General features: G+C 45.1%; 1 protein-coding gene across 2 annotated transcripts; it reads left to right on the forward strand.

The window, feature by feature from the left end:
* The first annotated feature begins 20 nt into the window (after positions 1–20).
* LOC116268586 (serine/threonine/tyrosine-interacting-like protein 1) lies at positions 21–9,006 on the forward strand. 2 transcript variants are annotated; one of them, XM_031661245.1, is made up of 3 exons: positions 21–350; positions 3,154–3,218; positions 8,744–9,006. In XM_031661245.1, the coding sequence occupies exons 1-3, from the start codon at positions 182–184 to the stop codon at positions 8,873–8,875; spliced, it is 366 nt and encodes a 121-aa protein (XP_031517105.1). In that variant the 5' UTR covers positions 21–181; the 3' UTR covers positions 8,876–9,006. The 2 variants fall into 2 exon arrangements, with proteins under 2 accessions (XP_031517105.1, XP_031517104.1); XM_031661244.1 differs by having other exon boundaries at positions 26–350; positions 3,106–3,218.
* The last annotated feature ends 10,440 nt before the right edge of the window (positions 9,007–19,446 follow it).

The raw sequence follows: 19,446 nt of genomic DNA on the forward strand, positions 1-19,446 counted from the left end.
AAAAAAAAAAAAACGAGGGTCTGGCTATGTGATCCTCCCATCTCTGTCTCCCAAATTACTGGGCTTAGAGCCATGAGCCACCACACCCAGCCTGGATGTTGTTTTCCAGGAGAGGCTGAGCTACCTGTGCACATTCCGCCTTACACAAGCTCAGCGTCCTCCCTGTGGCCCTCCTGCTGCGATGAAAACCCCGCAGTGGGGCGGCTTGCATTCTGCATTCCACCCGATGACCTGTGCGGTCTTTCCATGTAGTTTTGCAGGCGATCCTGACAGGCTTCTGCACATCCAGATAGAAGATTCCCCAGAAGCCCAGATTCTCCCCTTCTTACGCCACATGTGTCACTTCATTGGTAAGGAGCGTTCCTTGGCCGGGTAGCAACTGGCCTGTGTCTGGGAAGCAGAGGGGCAGTGGAGCCTCCTTCACAGGCTTATTCTGGATCACGACTCCCCATGCTCTGGAGAGAAAGGGCCCAGCTCAGCATATGCCCCACCTGGGTGAGATAAGCTCCAGGACACGTCCAACTTCTCGGGAGCCCTCAGTGAAACGAGCAACAGTGGTGTTTACCTTGAGGGCAGTGGGGCCCAAGATTGTGAGCTGAGCGTCCTGGGCTCTGGCCCTGGCTAGATGGCTGTGCCCTTCTGGGCTTGTTGTAAAATGAGGGTGATGGCTACCCACAAGCACACATGCTCATGGAGGCTCTAGGCTGTGCTCTGGGGACCAGGAGGTAAGTCTCTCTCCATCCCCGCCTTCATCCTTGGTCTGTGGGATGTGGGTGGAACGGAAGGAAGACTACAAAGCTCTTTCAGTTCTCACTTCCAAGATTTTCTTTGTTTTGGTTTGTTGGTTGGTTGGTGGAGTTGGGGTCTTGCTATGTTGCCCAGGCAGGTCTTGAACTCCTGGCCTCAAGCGATCCTCCTACCTCAGCCTCTCAAGGTGCTGAGATTATAGGCATGAGCCACCACACCCAAGTGGTGCCCACCAGTTACTTAATTCATCACGAATGGATTTTTAACTCGTTCCTGTGGCTCCAGATTGCCTGAGGAGAGTAAGATGTGTAGAGAGAGCAGGGCTGAGTCAGGTTGGAGTCCCCACCCCGTGCCTGCCTGTCTGGCACCAACAGCTCCTGGCCTGAGCCACTGTACCAGGGGCTGGAGCATGGCGTTTTGGCCCAACCATCCCTTATTTTAAATTTTATTTTTTTGAGACAGAGTCTGGCTTGTTCACCCAGGCTGGAGTGTAGTGGTACAATCTTGGCTCACTGCAATCTCCACCTCCGGGGCTCAAGCAATCCTCCTACCTCAGCCTCCTGAGTAGCTGGGACTACAGGCACTCACCACCGCACCCAACTAATTTTTGTAGTTTTAGTAGAGATGGGATTTTGCCACGTTGCCCAAACTGGTCTTGAACTCTTGAGCTCAAGCAATCCACCCGCCTCAGCCTCCTAAAGTAGTGGGATTACAGGCGTGAGCCACCGCACCCAGCCCCAACCATCCTTTATTTGCCTAGCACATGTCAAATGTCACTCGACTAGGGCCTGAGGCCGAGACTTCCCATGTGTCCCACCTCGAGGTGTCAGAGCCTTGTGGCCCAAAGAGGGCCCCCATCCAGCCTGCCTCCCTGGGTAGCACTGAGCCAGTCAGTGGATTAAACTACACGCTCAGTTCCTTTATTCAGATGGTGAGGAAGGTGGCCATCGTCATCTCTGTGTCTTCCTTTAGCCCTGGCAATCTGTGATTTTGCACTTGGCATGCTAATCTTCAGTTCCTGAGGGTTGCCAGACCAGCCTCGGGTGCCATCTTAGGTTTCCTCTCCCTGGGCAGGACTCACAGCTTCAGGGGTGCTGTGATTAGAGCTGATATTTCTGTGCCAGGCACTGGGCTCAGTACAGAACACAACCAAACCACATGGAGGAGGTAGTATACTGTGATCCCATTTTCCAGATGAGGACACTGTGGCTTCAAGTAACTTACCCTCCAGCCCGGGCAACATTGTGAGACCCCATCTGTACAAAAAAGTTAGCTAGACATGGTGGCGCATGCCTGTGGTCCCAGCTACCCTGAAGGCTAAGGCAGGAGGATTACTTGAGCCCAGGAGTTCAAGGTGGCAGTGAGCTGTGATTACATCACTGCATTCCAGCCTAGGCAACAGAGCAAGACCCAGTCTCTAAAATAAAATAAAAATAGGCTGGGCACAGTGGTTCTTACCTGTAATTCCAGTACTTTGAGAGGATGAGGTGGGCAGATCACCCGAGGTCAGGAGTTCAAGACCAGCCTGAACAACATAGTGAGACTGCATGTCTATATTAAAAAAAAAAAAAAAAAAAGTTGGGCGCAGTGGCTCATGCCTATAATCCCAGCACTTTCAGAGGCCAAGGCAGGCAGATCATCTGAGGTCCGGAGTTGGAGACCAGCCTGGACAACATGGTGAAACCTTATCTCTGTTAAAAATACAAAAAATTAGCTGGACGTGGTAGCAGGCACTTGTAATCCCAGCTACTTGGGAAGGCTAAGCCAGGAGAATCGCTTGAACCCAGGAGGTGGAGGTTGCAGTGAACTGAGAGTGTGCCATTGCACTGCAGCCTGGGCAACAAGAGTGAAACTCTGTCTCAACAAAGAAAGAAGGAAAGGAGAGGAGAGGAGAGGAGTAGAGAGGAGAGGCGAAAGGAGAAGAGAGCAGAGAGGGGAAGGAAAGGAAAGGAAGTAACTTGCCCCCAAGCCCCATGGCCAGTGAGTGGCAGTCAGGATTGGCACACAGGCTACCCTGGCTCTGTCAGTTCCTGACTGTTCTTGGAATGATGGTGGTCCCATCCGCCCCATCGGTAGCAGAGCTTCCTGTGCTAGAAGCCTGCAGTTCAGAAGGTCTTTGCCAGGTGATGCTGGTTGCCCAGGCATGATTTTCTGGAACTTCCAGCCAGGACTGAGGGATGCCCACTTGTTAGACAATGAAATGGGCTCCCAGAGAAATCATGGGACTTGCCGAGGTCATGTGGGCTGGTCTTGAACTCATGCTTGGACCATGGGCCCATGGAGGCCAGTGTCTGACAGCAACCCAGGCCCACAGGGAGGAGGGCCAGGCATGACCCAACCCCCCACTTCTTTTTGCAGATGTTCACCTTCACCTTGGCTCTGTCATTCTGGTCTTTTCCACCCAAGGTATCAGCCGCAGCTGTGCCGCCATCATAGCCTACCTCATGCATTGTAACGAGCAGACCTTGCAGGTATGCGTTCCCCGAGCCGGGCTCACAACATGCCACACCCTGGGAGGTGGGGTCAGAGTGCGACCTGGGAGGAGTGGGGCCCTGGCACTGCTTTGGGAGGAAGAATCCCAGATAACTCCAAGTCTAGGGTGCCCCCCAGCCCATGTCACCCAAGGGCAAGGCCCCAGCGTTGCAGGCTTGAGGCCTGAGGCTGGATACACAGGACTGGCCCAGGGACTCAGGCCAGGTCAGGCTGTCCTGCAGCCCCCTCGGCATGGCCCCCACTGCTGTCAGTCTGTCCACCGGTGTTTGTTTGGTGTTGCCCAAGGGAGAACTGCTTGGAGTCCCAGAGCTGCAGCACAGGCGCCCACCCACCCCCGCCTATCTCCCTATGCCTTGGGCGCAGGGTCCAGAGAGGAGAGGGAAGCAGGGACCCATTGTGGCAAACCCAGGCAGATCTCGGGGCTCCTGACTCTGAGACAGCGCCTTTTTCGGGTGTCTGCCCCGCCTGTCACAGCCTGTTCGTGATCTCAGAGGGCTTGATAGGACCTGCAAAGCCCTGACATTTACCCAGGGATGTGTTTGGGGGAAGGAGAGGGACAAAGAATAAAACCCATTAGCCAGTGGGTTTGGTTGTCACCCGTGTATGCACTTTGCGGGTGAAGTTGCAGGCTAGAAAGGCTCTTTTTTTTTTTTTTTTTTTTTTTTTTGAGATGGAGTCTAGTTCTGTTGTCCAGGCTGGAGTGCAGTGGTGCAATCTCCACCTCCTGGGTTCAAGTGATTCTTGAACCTCCACTGCAACCTCTGCCTCCTGGGTTCAAGCCATTCTCCTGCCTCAGCCTCCTGAGTAGCTGGGATTACAGGTGTGTGTCACCACGCCCAGCTAATTTTTGTATTTTTGGTAGAGACGGGGTTTCGCCATGTTGGCCGGGCTGGTCTCGAACTCCTGACCTCAGGTGATCCACCTGCCACTGCCTCCTGGGATTACAGGCATGAGCCTCTGCGCCTGGCCTAGAAAGAGTCTTGGATATCCAGGAATTCTGTTCCTGGGTGTGTGCCCAAAAGAAGTAGAAGCAGACTGGGCACGGTGACTCACACCTATAATCTCAGCACTTAGGGAGGCGGAGGTGGGTGGGTCGCTTGAGCTCAGGAGTTTGAGATCAGCCTGGGCAACATGGCAAAATCCTGTCTCTACAAAAAATACAAAAATTAGCTGGGTGTGGTGTTGCACACCTGTAGTTCCAGCTACTTGGGAGGCTGAGATAGGAGAATGGCTCGATCCTGGGAGGTGAAGGCTGCAGTGGGCTGTGATCATACCACTGCACTCCAGCCTGGGCAACAAAGCCAGACGCTGTCTCAAACAAACAAAAAAGAGAGAAAAAAAATCAATTTCGGTGCCTTTAAACTTCTAGGAGTACCTTTGTCTTTTAAAGACCTTCAAATAATAACAAAACTCCAGAGACACTATAATAACTAACAAACACTGACTCCTACCTGCCTGGTAAGTATTTATATGTCGTTAAAACACCTTCACAATGACCCTGTGGCATAGCTATTGCTTTTATCCCCATTTTGTGGGAGGTCTGGAGAGGCCGGGTACTTTGCCTTAAGCCCCAGAGCTGTAAATGGCAAAGCTGGAATCCAAAGCACGGCTGGAGAGTCTGGGTTTTTAACAGGGCCCTGAGGCGGCAGGGAGAACACTGGCCTTGCAGCCTGGGCTTTGCCCCTTACCACATGTGACCTGAGTACACCCCTTCACCCTTCTATCCCTTCAGTCGGTAGAATGAGGTCGACAGCACGTGTCTCTCCTGCCTGCTGCATTTGCTGTGAGAGTCCCAGCAGATGCCTTCTGGGCTGGAAGGGGGATGTGTGGTTTATGATTCTTCCTTCAGGGCTTATTCTGACCCAGTGAGGACATAGTAAACCTTATAACTGCAAGCTCTGCCCCTCACACCACTTTTAAAAACTTTGTGGTTAAAATATACATAACAGGCTGGGCGCGGTGGCTCACGCCTGTAATCCCAGCACTGTGGGAGGCCGAGGCAGGCAGATCACCTGAGGTCAGCAGTTCGAGACCAGCCTGGCCAACATAGTGAAACCCCGTCTCTACTGAAAATATAAAAATTAGCTGGGCACGGTGGCGCATGCCTGTAATCCCAGCTACTCTGGAGGCTGAGGCAGGAGAATCGCTAGAAGCTGAGAGGCAGAGGCTGCAGTGAGCCGGGATTATATCATTGCACTCCAGCCTGGGTGACAAGAGCGAAACTCTGTCTCAAAAAACCAAAAAAAAACATACACACACACACACACACACACACACACACACATATATATATAACAAAAAATTTACCATCTTAACCATTTTAAAATGTATAGCTTAGGAGCATTAAGTACACTCACATTATTGTGCAACTAATCTCCCAAACTTTTCCATCTTGCAAACCTGAAACAGCAACTCTTTACTTTCCCCCCTTCATCACCACATGGGAACCACCATTCTACTTTCTGTCTCTGTGAATTTGAGTACTCTAGGTACCTTATGTAAGTTCCTTCCTTTTAAGGCTGAATAATAAATATTCCATTATATGTGGAATTCACCAATAAACCCATCTATGCTAGGTGCTTTCTGTTTTGGAAGATTACTAATTATTGATTCAATTTATTATTATTTTATTTATTTATTTATTTTGAGACGGAGTCTCACTCTGTCACCCAGGCTGGAGTGCAGTGGCACGATCTCGGCTCACTGCAAGCTCCGCCTCCTGGGTTCATGCCATTCTCCTACCTCAGCCTGCTGAGCTGCTGGGACTACAGGCGCCCACCACTACTCAATTTCTTTAATATATGTAGGCCTATTCAGATTGTCTGTTTCTTCTTGTGTGAGTTTTGGCAGATTGTGTCTTTCAAGGAATTGATCAATCACATTTGTGGGTATGAATATTCTTTTATTCTCCTTTTAATATCTGTGGGATCTTTAGCAATGTTTCCTCTTTCACTTCTGATATTAGTAATTGTGTCTTCTCTGAGTTAGCCTGGCTAGAGGAAGTATCGATTTTATTGATCTTTTCAAAGAAGTGGCTTTTGGTTTTGTTGATTTTCTCTATTGATTTCCTGTTTTCAATTTCATTCTTTTGCATGGGGATATCTAGTTTTCCTAGCACCATTTGTTGAAATGACTGTCCTTTTCCCCCATTGAATGGTCTTGGCATACTATCAAAAATTGCTTGACAGACCGGGTGCAGTGGCTCACACCTGTAATCCCAGCAGTTTGGGAGGCAGAGGTGGGCGGATCACCTGAGGTCAGGAGTTTGAGACCAGCCTAGCTGACATGGCAAAACCTCGTCTCTACTAAAAATACAAAAATGAGCCAGGCCTGGTGGCGCATGCCTGTAATCCCAGCTACTTGGGAGGCTGAGGCACAAGAATCACTTGAACCCAGGAGGCGGAGGTTGCAGTAAACTGAGATTGCACAACTGAACTCCAGCCTGGGCAACAGAGTGATACTCAGTCTCAAAAAAAAAAAAAAAATTGCTTGACCATATTTGTAAGGGTTTATTTCTATGCTAGGCTGGCTGTTGTATTCCATTGGTCTCTTTGTGTTCATGTCCATACCATACTGTTTTGATTATTATAGCTTTGTTTTAGAAGGTTTGAAATCAGGAAGTGTGAGACATACAACTTTGTTCTTTTTAAAGATTTTTTTTTATGGAGTCCCTTGAGATTCCATATGAATTTTAGGATGGATTTTTCTATTTCTACAAAAAATGCTGTTGGGATTTTGGTAGGGATTGCCTTAAACTTGTGGATTGCTTTGAGTAGTATTGGCATCTTAATGATACTAAGCATTCCAACCCATGAACACAGGATGTCTTTTCATTTGTTTGTGTCTTTAATTTCTTGCAGTTTTCAGTGTACAAGCCTTTTGCCTCCTTGGTTAAATATTTTATTCTTTTTGATGCTACTGTAAATGGAATTGTTTTTTTAATTTCCTTTTTGAATTGTTTATTGTTAGTATATAGACATGCAACTAATTTTTGCATGTTTTGTATCCTTCAACCTTGCTTTTTTTTTTTTTTTTTTGAGACGGAGTCTTGCTCTGTCACCCAGGCTGGAGTGCAGTGGCACAATCTCAGCTCACTGCAAACTCTGCCTTCCGGGTTCACGCCATTCTCCTGCCTCAGTCTCCCAAGTAGCTGGGACTACAGGTGCCAGCCACCACACCCGGCTAATTTTTTGTATTTTTAGTAGAGATGGGGTTTCACCGTGTTAGCCAGGATGGTCTCGATCTCCTGACCTTGTGATCCGCCCACCTCGGCCTCCCAAAGTGCTGGGATTACAGGCTTGAGCCACCACACCCGGCCAACCTTGTTGAATTTATTAGCTCTGTGTGTGTGTGTGTGTGTGTGTGTGTGTGTAATCTTTAGGGTTTTCTACATATGAAATAATGTCATCTTCAAACCAGAGGAAAGTTTACTTCTTCCTATCCAATGTAGATGCCTTTTATTTCTTTTTCTTGCCTCATTGTTCTGGCTAGGACTTCTAGTACTATGTTGAACAGAAGTGACGAAAGCAGGCACCCTTGCCTCATTCCTGATCTTAGAGGAAAAGCTTTATCTTTCACCATTGAGTATGATATTAGCTGTGGGCTTCTCATATATGGCCTTTTTTGGGTTGACATCACTTCCTTCCCTTTTTTTTGAGACAGAGTCTTGAGTCTTGCTCTGTCACCCAGGCTGGAGTGCAGTGGCGCAATCTCGGCTCACTGCAACCTCTGCCTCCCAGGTTCAAGCGATTTTCCTGCCTCAGCCACCCAAGTAGCTGGGATTACAGGCATGTGCCACCATACCTGGCTAATTTTTGTATTTTTTTAGTAGAGACAGGGTTTTGCCACATTGACCAGGCTGGTTTTGAACTCCTGACCTCAGGTGATCCACCCATCTTGGCCCCCCCAAAGTGCTGGGATTACAGGCGTGAGCCACTGTACCCGGTCATTTCCTTCTGTTCCTAATTTCAGGCACCACTGTTGCCTTTCCCTTTCCCTTTTTCTTTTGTCCTCAATCCAGAGGGAGACCAGGTGCTCACCCTCCTTCATGCAGCAACCCTTCCTGTACTTTAAGGTGGATGCCTGAGGAGGGCAGCTTGAATTTTCCTTCTTCAGAGAATTTGCCCACAGTTCTCTGCCTCTTTCCATTAATTAGTCCAGTCACAATGCAAACTTTTGTTGAGACTGTGCTAGGCTTGGCATAGTGTTTGCCATCCACAGGTGGTTTCATGTATGTTGTCTCAATCTTCCCAGGAGCTGTTTGAATTAGGAATTATTTCTGTCACCAGATTTAGAAGCAGAGGGGCTTGCCCGAGGCAGAGCCAGCTCCCATGACTCCCAGCACTGATGCATTCATGCCAGGCTGCCCTGTTTCTGCGTCCAGCCCTTAAGCCGTGTTGCTGGCACTGTGCAAGTGCCTCTTGTCTCTGAAAGCTGCCTCTGATCCTAGTGGAAAGGGCCCAGGACCAATCCTGAAGTTCACTTTCTCTCTTTGTATTCATAGAGGTCCTGGGCCTATGTCAAGAAATGCAAAAACAACATGTGTCCAAATCGGGGATTGGTGAGTCAGCTGCTGGAATGGGAGAAGACTATCCTTGGAGATTCCGTCACAAACATCATGGATCCGCTCTACTGATCTTCTCTGCGGCCCAGTGAAGGGTACTGAAGAGCCTCGCTGGGGGGCATTTTGTGGGTGGAGGGTCACAGTGTGTATACCCAGGCTTGTCTGGAAGGAGAAGGCCTTTACTGCCTGAAAGTCTCATGTCAGCCTCCTGTACTGATTCTTCCCAAGCGCCTGTTCACGCCACCTAACAGGTGCGCCCTGCTCAGGCTCACTGAGAACCCGCATCCCTGAGGTGTCCTGGGCCATCCCAACTGCACCCCTGAGGCTGCCTCTAGAAGAGCATCTGGCTGCTAGAGCAGCTGCCCTGCATCCCCCTGGTGACTTAGACCCTTTGGAGGCTGCCTAGGGGCGCCCAGAGATTGCCTGTGTTGGTTCACAGAGGATGTCACAATAGCCACCAATAGGCAGTCCCCTAGCCCCAGAGATACCAAGCCCAGCCTTGTCTAGCCCCCAGGCTCCTGGAATGGGATCACACCCTTGCCTCATCCCTAGTGCTTCCTGCCATCCACCCCTTGAAACAGATTTTCTTTCCCTGCTCCCCACTCATTTCTGCCTGGCTGTGTTCACCAAGGAGAGATTCTCACCACACCTCCCCCATCTCCCTATCCACGTTTCTAGAAATTCCTAAGGTCTTAACAGTTTTCCTTTTATTTTTATCCCCTTTCCTTTTTTTAAATTTATTTTTATTTTTATTTTTATTTATTTATTTATTTATTTATTTATTTATTTATTTATTTATTTATTTTGAGGCGGAGTCTCGTTCTGTCACCCAGGCTGGAGTGCAATGGCCGGATCTCAGCTCACTGCAAGCTCCGCCTGCCGGGTTTACGCCATTCTCCTGCCTCAGCCTCCCGAGTAGCTGGGACTACAGGCGCCTGCCACCTCGCCCGGCTAGGTTTTTTTTGTATTTTTTAGTAGAGACGGGGTTTCACCGTGTTAACCAGGATGGTCTTGATCTCCTGACCTCGTGATCCGCCCGTCTCGGCCTCCCAAAGTGCTGGGATTACAGGCTTGAGCCACCGCGCCCGGCCTAATATTTCTTTTTTTAAAATCTGCCTTCTGAACATGAAATAGCTAATATTTCTTAAGCACCTACTATGTGCTAGCCACTGTGGTAAGCACTTGATATGCCTTCTCTCATTTAATACTTATGAACTAAGGTAGCTATTATTATCTCCAGTTTATGAATAAGGAAATGGACGCTTGGAGACATTAAACAAGTTGCCCAGCATCACACAGTAGTAGAGTTGGGACTAGATTTTAGCTTTGTCCAACTTCAAGGTCATGCTGGTAACCACTGTCTATTGATAAGATGAAAATCAATGGTGAGCTAAAGTAGGGTTGTGAGAGTCTGTTATGTTCATCTCTTCTCAAATATGCATTTAATGAAGTCACACTAGTAGCTTGAAATCAGCCCTCATGAAAGTGTATCTATGCCACTGAAACTGGCAAGTGCTACCTACCAATCGGGTCTCTCTCCCATGCCACTGCCTAAGAGCTGGTTGTTAAACATTTACCAGCACACCACTGGATGGGATATAGCTGTGTTAGAGAAGGTATCAATCAAGAAACAGTGAATCTAGCTGACAGGGGAGATTAATGAATAAGTGAGGACAGAAAGCCTCTTAAACATTTGTCCTGAGTTATTTGCTAGGTGAGATAGATTCCTGTGAACGGTGGAAAAGGATAATTTTTCTTGGTGCTATGGACAGAAGGGAATCAAGCTAGACTGAGGGTCTGAGGATCTTAAACACAAAGAACAGATACAATATAGATTGCCTCACTTATTTCAAGGTCCTCTTTGTGAGTTCCTTCTCTGTGCCGGGTGCTTCTATGTGTCACATCTAGAAACATACATAGCATAGAATCCCTCTGGATTAGTCAGCCTCAGCTGCTATAACAAAATACCATAGACTGGGGTGCTTAAACAATAGAAACATATTTCTCACAGTTCTGGGGCCTGAGAAGTCCAGATCAGGGTGTTGGCTGATTTGGGTCCTGGGGAGGGCCCCCTTCCTGGCTTGCAGACAGCTGCCTTCTCAATTTTGTAGCATGCTGGAAAGAGATCGAGCGAGCCCTCTGGTTTCTCCTATCAAATTAGGGCCCCACTCTTATGACCTCATTTAACCTTAATTATTTCTTTTTTTTTTTTTTTTTTTTGAGACAGAGTCTGGCTCTGTTGCCCAGGCTGGAGTGCAGTGGCCGGATCTCAGCTCACTGCAAGCCCCGCCTCCCAGGTTCACGCCATTCTCCTGCCTCAGCCTCCCGAGTAGCTGGGAGTACAGGCGCCCGCCACCTCGCCCGGCTAATTTTTTTTGTATTTTAGTAGAGACGGGGTTTCACCGTGTTAGCCAGGATGGTCTCGATCTCCTGACCTCGTGATCCGCCTGTCTCGGCCTCCCAAAGTGCTGGGATTACAGGCTTGAGCCACCGCGCCCGGCCAATTATTTCTTTACTCCAAATACAACCAACATATTAGGGGTTAGGGCTTCAACATACAAATTTTTGGGAGACACAATTTATTATTATTTATTTATTTATTTTGAGACAGAGTTTTCCTCTTGTTGCCCAGGCTGGAGTGCAATGGCGTGATCTTGGCTCACTGCAACCTCCACCTCCCAGGTTCAAGTGATTCTCCTGCCTCAGCCTCCAGAGTAACTGGTATTACAGGCGCTGGCCACCATACCCAGTTAATTTTCTGTATTTTTAGTAGAGATGAGGTTGCACCATTTTGGCAAGGCTGGTCTTGAATTCCTGACCTCAGGTGATCTGCCTTCCTTGGCCTCCCAAAGTACTGGGGTTACAGGCATGAGCCACCGTGCCCGGCCCAAGACACAATTTAGAAGAGAAGTTTACTTCTCTTTGGGGAAGGCAAACATATACACAAATAATTACAACATAATGTTTTAAAAAGTAATTTAAACATTACATACTTTTTTAGTAAGATGAAAGTTTGTCTTAACTACTGCAGGGAATCCTTTTAGTGATTCATGAACTTTTTTTCTCTCTTTTTTTTTTGGGGGGGGGATGGGTCTCACTCTTTCTTCCGGGATGAAATGCAGTGGCATGATCATAGCAGCTCACTGCAGCCTTGAACTCCTGGGCTCAACTGATCCTCATCCTCAGCTTCCCGAATAGCTGGGACTACAGGCGTGAGCTACCACTCCCAGCAGAGAAGGAGACTCCTTTATTTTGCTGGATTATGTTAAAACACAAAGTGCTGGGTTATGGAGATGTTGCTGTGTTGTCTCAAGCCATGATATTGATTGATTGATTGATTGAGACGAGCCTCACTCTGTTGCCCAGGCTGGAGTGCAGTGGAGCAATCTTGGCTCACTGCAACCTCTGCCTCTTGGGCTCAAGTGATTCTCCTGCGTCAGCCTCCCAAGTAACTGGGACTATAGGTGCTTTCCACCACGCCCAGCTATTTTTTGTATTTTTAGTAGAGGCGGGGTTTCGCTATGTCAGCCAGGCTGTTCTCGAACTCCTGACCTCAGGTGATCCACCCGCCTTGGCCTTCCAAAGTGTTGGGATTACGGATGTGAGCTACTGAGCCCAGCCACAAGCCACGATATTTAAAGATATCCCCATTAACATCTTCTGTTTGGTCCAAGTAAGTTGGTAAACAGTAGCAACTTTAGCTCTCTGAGTTGGCTTCCTACCCTACTCAGTAGTCTTTGTATTTCCCAGTATTCTCATCAGGTTATCAAACAGGAAAGGATCTCATGCATCACTATTTACTGATGGACTGTGAGCCTATCCCTTACTATGGACTATTTGCATGACTGTGTTACTTAAAAACACATTTTTAGTCTTTTAAATTCAATTTTATTTTAATTAATTAATTAATTAATTATTTTGAGATAGGGTCTTGCTCTGTTGCCCGGGTTGGAGTGCAATGGTGCAATCTTGGCTCACTGCAACTTCTACCTCCCAGATTCAAGCGATTCTCATGCTTCAGCCTCCCTGAGTAGTCACCACACCTGGCACATGCATTTTTGTATTTTTAGTAGAGATAGGATTTTGCCATGTTGGCCAGGCTGGTCTCCAACTTCTGACCTCAAGTGATCCACCTGCCTTGGCCTCCCAAAGTGCTGGGATTACAGGAGTGAGCCACCGTGCCCAGCCTATTTATTTATTTATTTATTGAGACAGGATCTTGCTCTGTTGCCCAGGCTGGAGTGCAGTGGCATGATCATAGCCCACTGCAGCCTTGACTTCCTGGCCTCACGCACTCCTCCCTGCTCAGCCTCCTGAGTAGCTGGGACCACAGGTGTGTGCCACCATGCCTGGCTAGTGTTTTTATTTTTTGTGAAGATATGGTCTCACTCTGTAGCCCAGGCTGGTCTCAAACTCCTAGGCTCAGGTGACCCTCCTGCCTCAGCCTCCCATAGTGCTGAGATTACAGGTGTGAGCCACTATGCCCGCCCACCCAGCCTAAATTAAACTTTGGAATAAAATAATTTTTGTGCTGTTAAAGGGATTTCAACAAGCTGATAGAGAGATGTTGGAGGTAAGAGAAGTAAAATCTGAAATATACTCCATGTTAAAAAATCCCGCAGCCGTTTTAAGGAGAATAAAGAGATAATGAGAAGGGGCTAAAGAGGGAATGATTTTATTTATGTATCTATTTATTTATTTTCGAGACAAGCTGTCTCTCTGTCACCTGGGCTGGAGTACAGTGGCATGATCATGGCTTACTGCAGCTTCGACCTCCCAGGCTCAGGTGATTTTCTTGCCTCAGCCTCCCAGGTAGCTATGACTACAGGCCTGCCACCATGCCTGACTAATTTTTCCATTTTTTATAGAGATGGGATTTCACCATGTTCCCAGACTGGTCTCAAACTCCTGGGCTCAAGCAGCTCAGCCTCCCAAAGTGTTGGGACTACAGGCATGAGCCACTGTGGCTGGCCAGGAATGATTTTAGAAATATTTTGTTGTTCTGGTGAGGTTTGGGCTTCTGGTAAAAAAAAAAAGAAAGAAAGAAAAGAAAAAGAAGTATTTTTTTTTGTTTGTTTGCCTGCATAGCTTGTTCTCTACTCTGGAGGAGAAGCCAGAGAGAAGTTCACTCGGCTATTGGTATTGATGGAGAATAATTTCTGGGAGCTACACTTGGCATCAGTGGGCTTGGGTCCCACTGTCACCAATGTCTTCCATGATATCCAGCCCTCCCTGTCCTAGGACACATAAGAGCAGCACTTCTCCCTAAAGATCCTCCCCCATTTTCAGTTTACTCTTTCTCAAATCTTGTGGGGTTTAGGCAGGGTGTGTTCTAAAGAACCTATTGTTAAAATTTCAAGAATTTTGTAGGGCAGTTGTCAAATACAACCATAATTAAGAATTAAATTATATACCCCTTCCCAGTTTGGGCAACATGGCAAAACTCTGTCTTTACAAAAAAATTAGCTGGGTGTGGTGGCACATGCCTGTAGTCCCAGCTACTTAGGAGGATCACTTGAACCCAGGAGGTCGAGGCTGCAGTGAGCAAAGATCACACTACTGCACTCCAGCCTGGGCAACAGAGTGAGATCCCTGTCTCCACAAATAAATAAATAAATAAATACATAATAAATAAATTATATACACCTTACAATCAAATAAGTTATATTCAAAACAAAGATCAATACTAAAAGTTCTTCATGCCCCAATTATTTTACAATGTGTTACTATTATTTGAGATCTTGAGGTTATTTGTATTTATTCCATCTGTATGATGGAAACATTATGTAATGATGTGCTACTGCAAAGAAAGCTCTTCCCAACCCTGTGTTCCCATGTCCTGTGATGCCACCTTGGTGGCTGAAATCAGCTACCGTGTTCCCATGGACATTTCCACCAGGGAAATCTGCAAATGCCGCAGGAATGTGATTTGTTGTTTTACTGGTTGTTTATACTTAAAAAACTGATAGAGAAAATGTTAGTAATGCAGATTAAACTTAAAAGTGTTTCATGGCTAAAACAGTTCCTTTGTGACTAGCACAAAAATTGAGAAATTGAGAAAATATTTTTCAAGTATTTGAAGCTATTAATCTGATTCTGCAAAGTCACTCACTTAATTGACAATTGAGTCAAGTTCTGACAGAAATATTGTATCTCTTTCATCTTACTCTTCAACATAAATGAAAGTATCCACCAACACTTATGTTAGAATGAAGTCTTTCCTTAGTTGCAACCATATATTGGCTACAGATAAAAGAATTCATAAAAAACCTGTGAAAACATTCCATGAGAATCAATGGTGTACACTGAATTTAAAATAGAGTATTGTATGTTTTATTGTTATTTTAAAATTGTGTACTATATATCCTTTATGTCAGTAAAATTTATAACAAACACATGTATCTAGATATGCGAAAAGTTTTTTTCTTGGAGCTCCGGTTGTTAATCATTTACTAGCACACTGCTGCATTCGAGGTCTTCTTCTCTTCCTTAGCACTCACTACAATCATAGCTCAATAACTAAACGTGTATTTAAAAAATCTCATGTCTGTCTTCCTTGCTTAGAATATAAGCTCCATAAGGGCAGAACACATTTCTGTTTTATACATAGCCATTTTCTCAGACCCTGGCTCAGTATTTGGCACTTGGCAGATGCTCAATAAATGGTTTTTTTGGATGAATAGATGGATGAATGAGTGAATCCAAATCCTGACTTTTGTTTTCCTGCTGCCAATGATTCATTTAATGTTTTCTTATAAATATATATATATATATATATTTTTTTTTAATTAAAAAAAAAATAAAGACAGGGTTTTGCCATGTTGCTCAGGCTGGTCTCGAACTCCTGAGCTCAGGCAATTCACCTGCCTTGGCCTCCCAAAGTGCTGGGATTACAGGTGTGAGCCACCATGCCTGGCCACTTAACATTTTCTTACATTTAATATCAATTATGAAACATTTAACTTTAATTTTACACATTTAACTTTAATTATGTAATAACATTTCTTTTTTTGTGACATCTTAGAATGAATCTATAATTATGCTGTACTATGTTTTCCCCGATAACAAAGCTTCTTGTTAAATGGTATAAAAACAATGCATTCACTTCATAAATACTATTTTATTTTCTTTTTCTTTTTTTCTAGGACAGAGGCTCACTTTGTCTCCCAGGCTGGAGTGTAGTGGCACGATCTTAGCTCACTACAACCTCCACCTCCGGGGTCAAACGATTCTCCTGCCTCAGGCTCCTGAGTAGCTGGAACTACAGGCACGCACCACCATGTCAGGCTAATTTTTGTATTTTTAGTAGAGAGGGAGCTTCGCCATGTTGGCCAGGCTGGTCTCAAACTCCTGCCCTTAAGTGATCCTCCTGCCTCGGCCTCCCAAAATGCTGGGATTACAGACGTGAGCCACTGTGCCCAGCCACTTCATTAATATTCTTATATTGCTTCATCTAAATGGCTCTCATTAAACAATTATTGTGCAGTCTAATGTAATATTTTTCAAATCTATTTGTCCATGACACAGTAAGAAATGCATTTTACATGACAGGTCTCTGATGCATACATATGTGTATGTATGTGTAATTTAATAAAATGTTTATATGTATATATGTTTTTAACAAAAGTTTCCTAAAGCAAAACACTTAATGGAGTGCACCTTGGTGTTTTTTTACCCAAGGTTAGTGTGTCCTAATTTATTTTTTAAAAACTTCTGATGGTGAACTTAAACACATCAACAAGAAAAAACAAAATAACTCCATTAAAAAGTGGGCAAAGGACATGAACAGACATTCCTCAAAAGAAGGCATACAAGCAGCCAACAAACACATGAAAAAATCCTCAATATCACTAATCATCAAAGGGATGCAAATTAAAACCAAAATGAGATACCATCTCATACCAGACAGAATGGCTATGGTTTTTTTTTTGTTGTTGTTGTTCTGAGACAGAGTCTCACTCTGGGGTGCAGTGGCACAGTCTTAGCTCACTGCAACCTCCACCTCCTGGTTCAAGTGATTCTCCTGCCTCAGCTTCTGGAGTAGCTGGGATTACAGGTATGCGCCACCATGCCTACCTAATTTTTGTATTTTTAGTAGAGACAGAGTTTCACCAGGTTGGCCAGGCTGGTCTCGAACTCCTGAACTCAAGTGATTCACTTGCCTGGGTCTCCCAAAGTGCTGGGATTACAGGCATGAGCCACTGCTCCCGACCTGAATGGCTATGATTAAAAAGTAAAAAATAACAGATGCTAGGGAGGATTCGGAGAAAAGGGAATGGTTACACACTGTTGGTGGGAATGTAAGTTAGTTCAACCACTGTGGAAAACAGTATGGACATTTCTCAAAGAACTAAAAATAGAATTACCATTTAACTCAGCAATCACACTGCTGGGTATCTACCCAAAGGAAAATAAATTATTTTATCAAAAAGATACCTGCACTTGTATGTTTATCACTGTTCATAATAGTAAAGTCATGAAATCAACCTAAGCACCCAACAACAGTTGTTTGGATAAAGAAAATGTGGTACACATATACCAGGGAATACTATGCAGCCATAAAAAAGAATTGAAATTATGTCCCTTACATCAACATGGGTAAAGCTGGAGGTTATTATCTTAAGTGAAGTAACTCAGAAGTAGAAAATTAAGAACTACTCATTCTCCCTTGTAAGTGGAAGCTAAACGATAGGTACACATGGGCACAAAGATGGAAAAAATAGACACTGGGGACTCCAAAATGGGGGAGGAAGGGAAGAGGTATAAGGCTGAAAAATGACCTATTGGGTACTGTGTTCGCTATTCAAGTGATGAGTTCACTAGAAGCCCAAGCCTCAGCCTTACACAATATAACCAAGTAACAGACCTGCACATGTACCCCCTGAACCTAAATTAATAATAAAAATATCCACAAAACCCCTATGGAATAGCAAACATAAATAAATAAAATAAAAATTCCTAACTGTGACTTAAATTGATTGATTTTAAAGTTAGTATGTCTCAATCTGGTTTCGAAAAATACTGATCTTTTGACTACAGCTCTCACGTGGAAGGCAGGATGTTGTATTTCACTACTGACTAATTTTAGGCGACTCTCTAAATGTTTCTGTCTTCATTTCTGCATTGGCAAAATGGAGAGATGTCATAAGAATGAATGTGACCCCTTTGAGAGTATGGGCAAGGAAGAATAGGCCATGTTGTGGTAATAACTTCTAAATCTCAGTGGTTTAGCACAACAAAGTTGTGGACATTTGATGAATGTCAGCAACTTTCCAGGGTACCTGTCCTTGTTGTGACCTAGCAATGTAGGCTACCTCCATCTTTTGAAACTTCATCTCAATACGTGGCCTCCATGACTGTAGTGGCTGGAGAGGAAAGAGCTAGAGAGTAGCTCTGTCTCTTAAATGGTGCCTGCTTGGCAAGGTGCAGTGGCTCACCCCTGTAATCCCAGCATTTTAGGAGGCCGAGGCAGGTGGATCACTTGAGGTGAGGAGTTCGAGACCAGCCTCGCCAACATGGCAAAACTCCATCTCTACAAAATAATACAAAAATTAGCTGGTGTGCGCCTGTAGTCCCAGCTACTCAGGATGCTGAGGCAGGAGAATTACTTGTACCCAAGAGGCAGATGTTGCAGTGAGCCAAGATCGCACCACTGCAGTCTAGCCTGGGAGACAGAGTGAGACTCTGTCTCAAAAAAAAAAAAGGAAAAAAAAATGCTTCCTCCTAGAAATGATACACTTCTCCACCCAACCCATTGGCCAAAACTAATCACATGACTGCCTATTTGGAAGAAAGTTTGGGAAATTTGAGAGATCATAAGGATATTCTAACAACATTAAGTATTTCTGAGGTTTCTGGTACAATAAACATTCAAATTTAGACTCCACTTATATTCTCTCATAGCACGCTGTATTTCCCTTTCTAGTCATCACTATAGTTGAGATTACATTAATTCCTAATATCTTCTTACTCTCTATTGTAATGATCTGTTCAGTTATTTGTCCCTCCCAAAGCTTCATATAGGCAGGGACCATGTCTGTTTTATTCAGAGTTGTATTCCGAGTTCTGAGCACAGTGCCTGGCATATAATACAGTAGTTTGTCAAACTTACTGCTGCATTTGTTAAATGAATGAATATGTATATAATCTATATTGCTTTGACCTATAGAAGGGAAGAGAGTTACATAAGTGAATGATAAATAAGTGCTTTCCAAAACTGATAATGAGGATGACAGCATCTACATTATCAGTAATCTGAGTGTGATGGTGGACTTGATTTGCAGTTATGTCTTTTCAACAATTGGGCACCTATTATTTCTCTGATTGCATACAAAATGTTGACATATTCTCTTCAGTGGAAAAAACTGATAAAATAGGAAATCTATAATATTTTAGATTTTTCTAATTATAGTGATTGATTCAGGAAATCTATAATATTTTAGATTTTTCTAATTATAACAGACAGGGTCTTGTTCTGTCACTCAGGCTGGAGTGCAGTAGTGTGATCAAAGCTCACTGTGATCTCAAACTCCTGGGTTCAAGCGATCCTCCTGCCTCAGCCTTCAGAGTAGCTAGGACTACAGGTATACACCACCACAGTCAGTTAATTTTTAAATTTTTTGTAGAGACAGAGTCTGGCTATG

This window comes from Papio anubis, unplaced genomic scaffold, assembly GCF_008728515.1.
Source record: "Papio anubis isolate 15944 unplaced genomic scaffold, Panubis1.0 scaffold1150, whole genome shotgun sequence".
Lineage (NCBI taxonomy): Eukaryota > Metazoa > Chordata > Mammalia > Primates > Cercopithecidae > Papio > Papio anubis.

Bases quoted from the DNA above. Each gene is read 5' to 3' on its own strand.
- LOC116268586 (XM_031661244.1), top strand. From the start codon at position 182: ATGAAAACCCCGCAGTGGGGCGGCTTGCATTCTGCATTCCACCCGATG. The intron at 351-3,105 runs GTAAGGAGCGTT...TTCTTTTTGCAG, and splicing joins CCACATGTGTCACTTCATTG to ATGTTCACCTTCACCTTGGC. The intron at 3,219-8,743 runs GTATGCGTTCCC...TTGTATTCATAG, and splicing joins GTAACGAGCAGACCTTGCAG to AGGTCCTGGGCCTATGTCAA.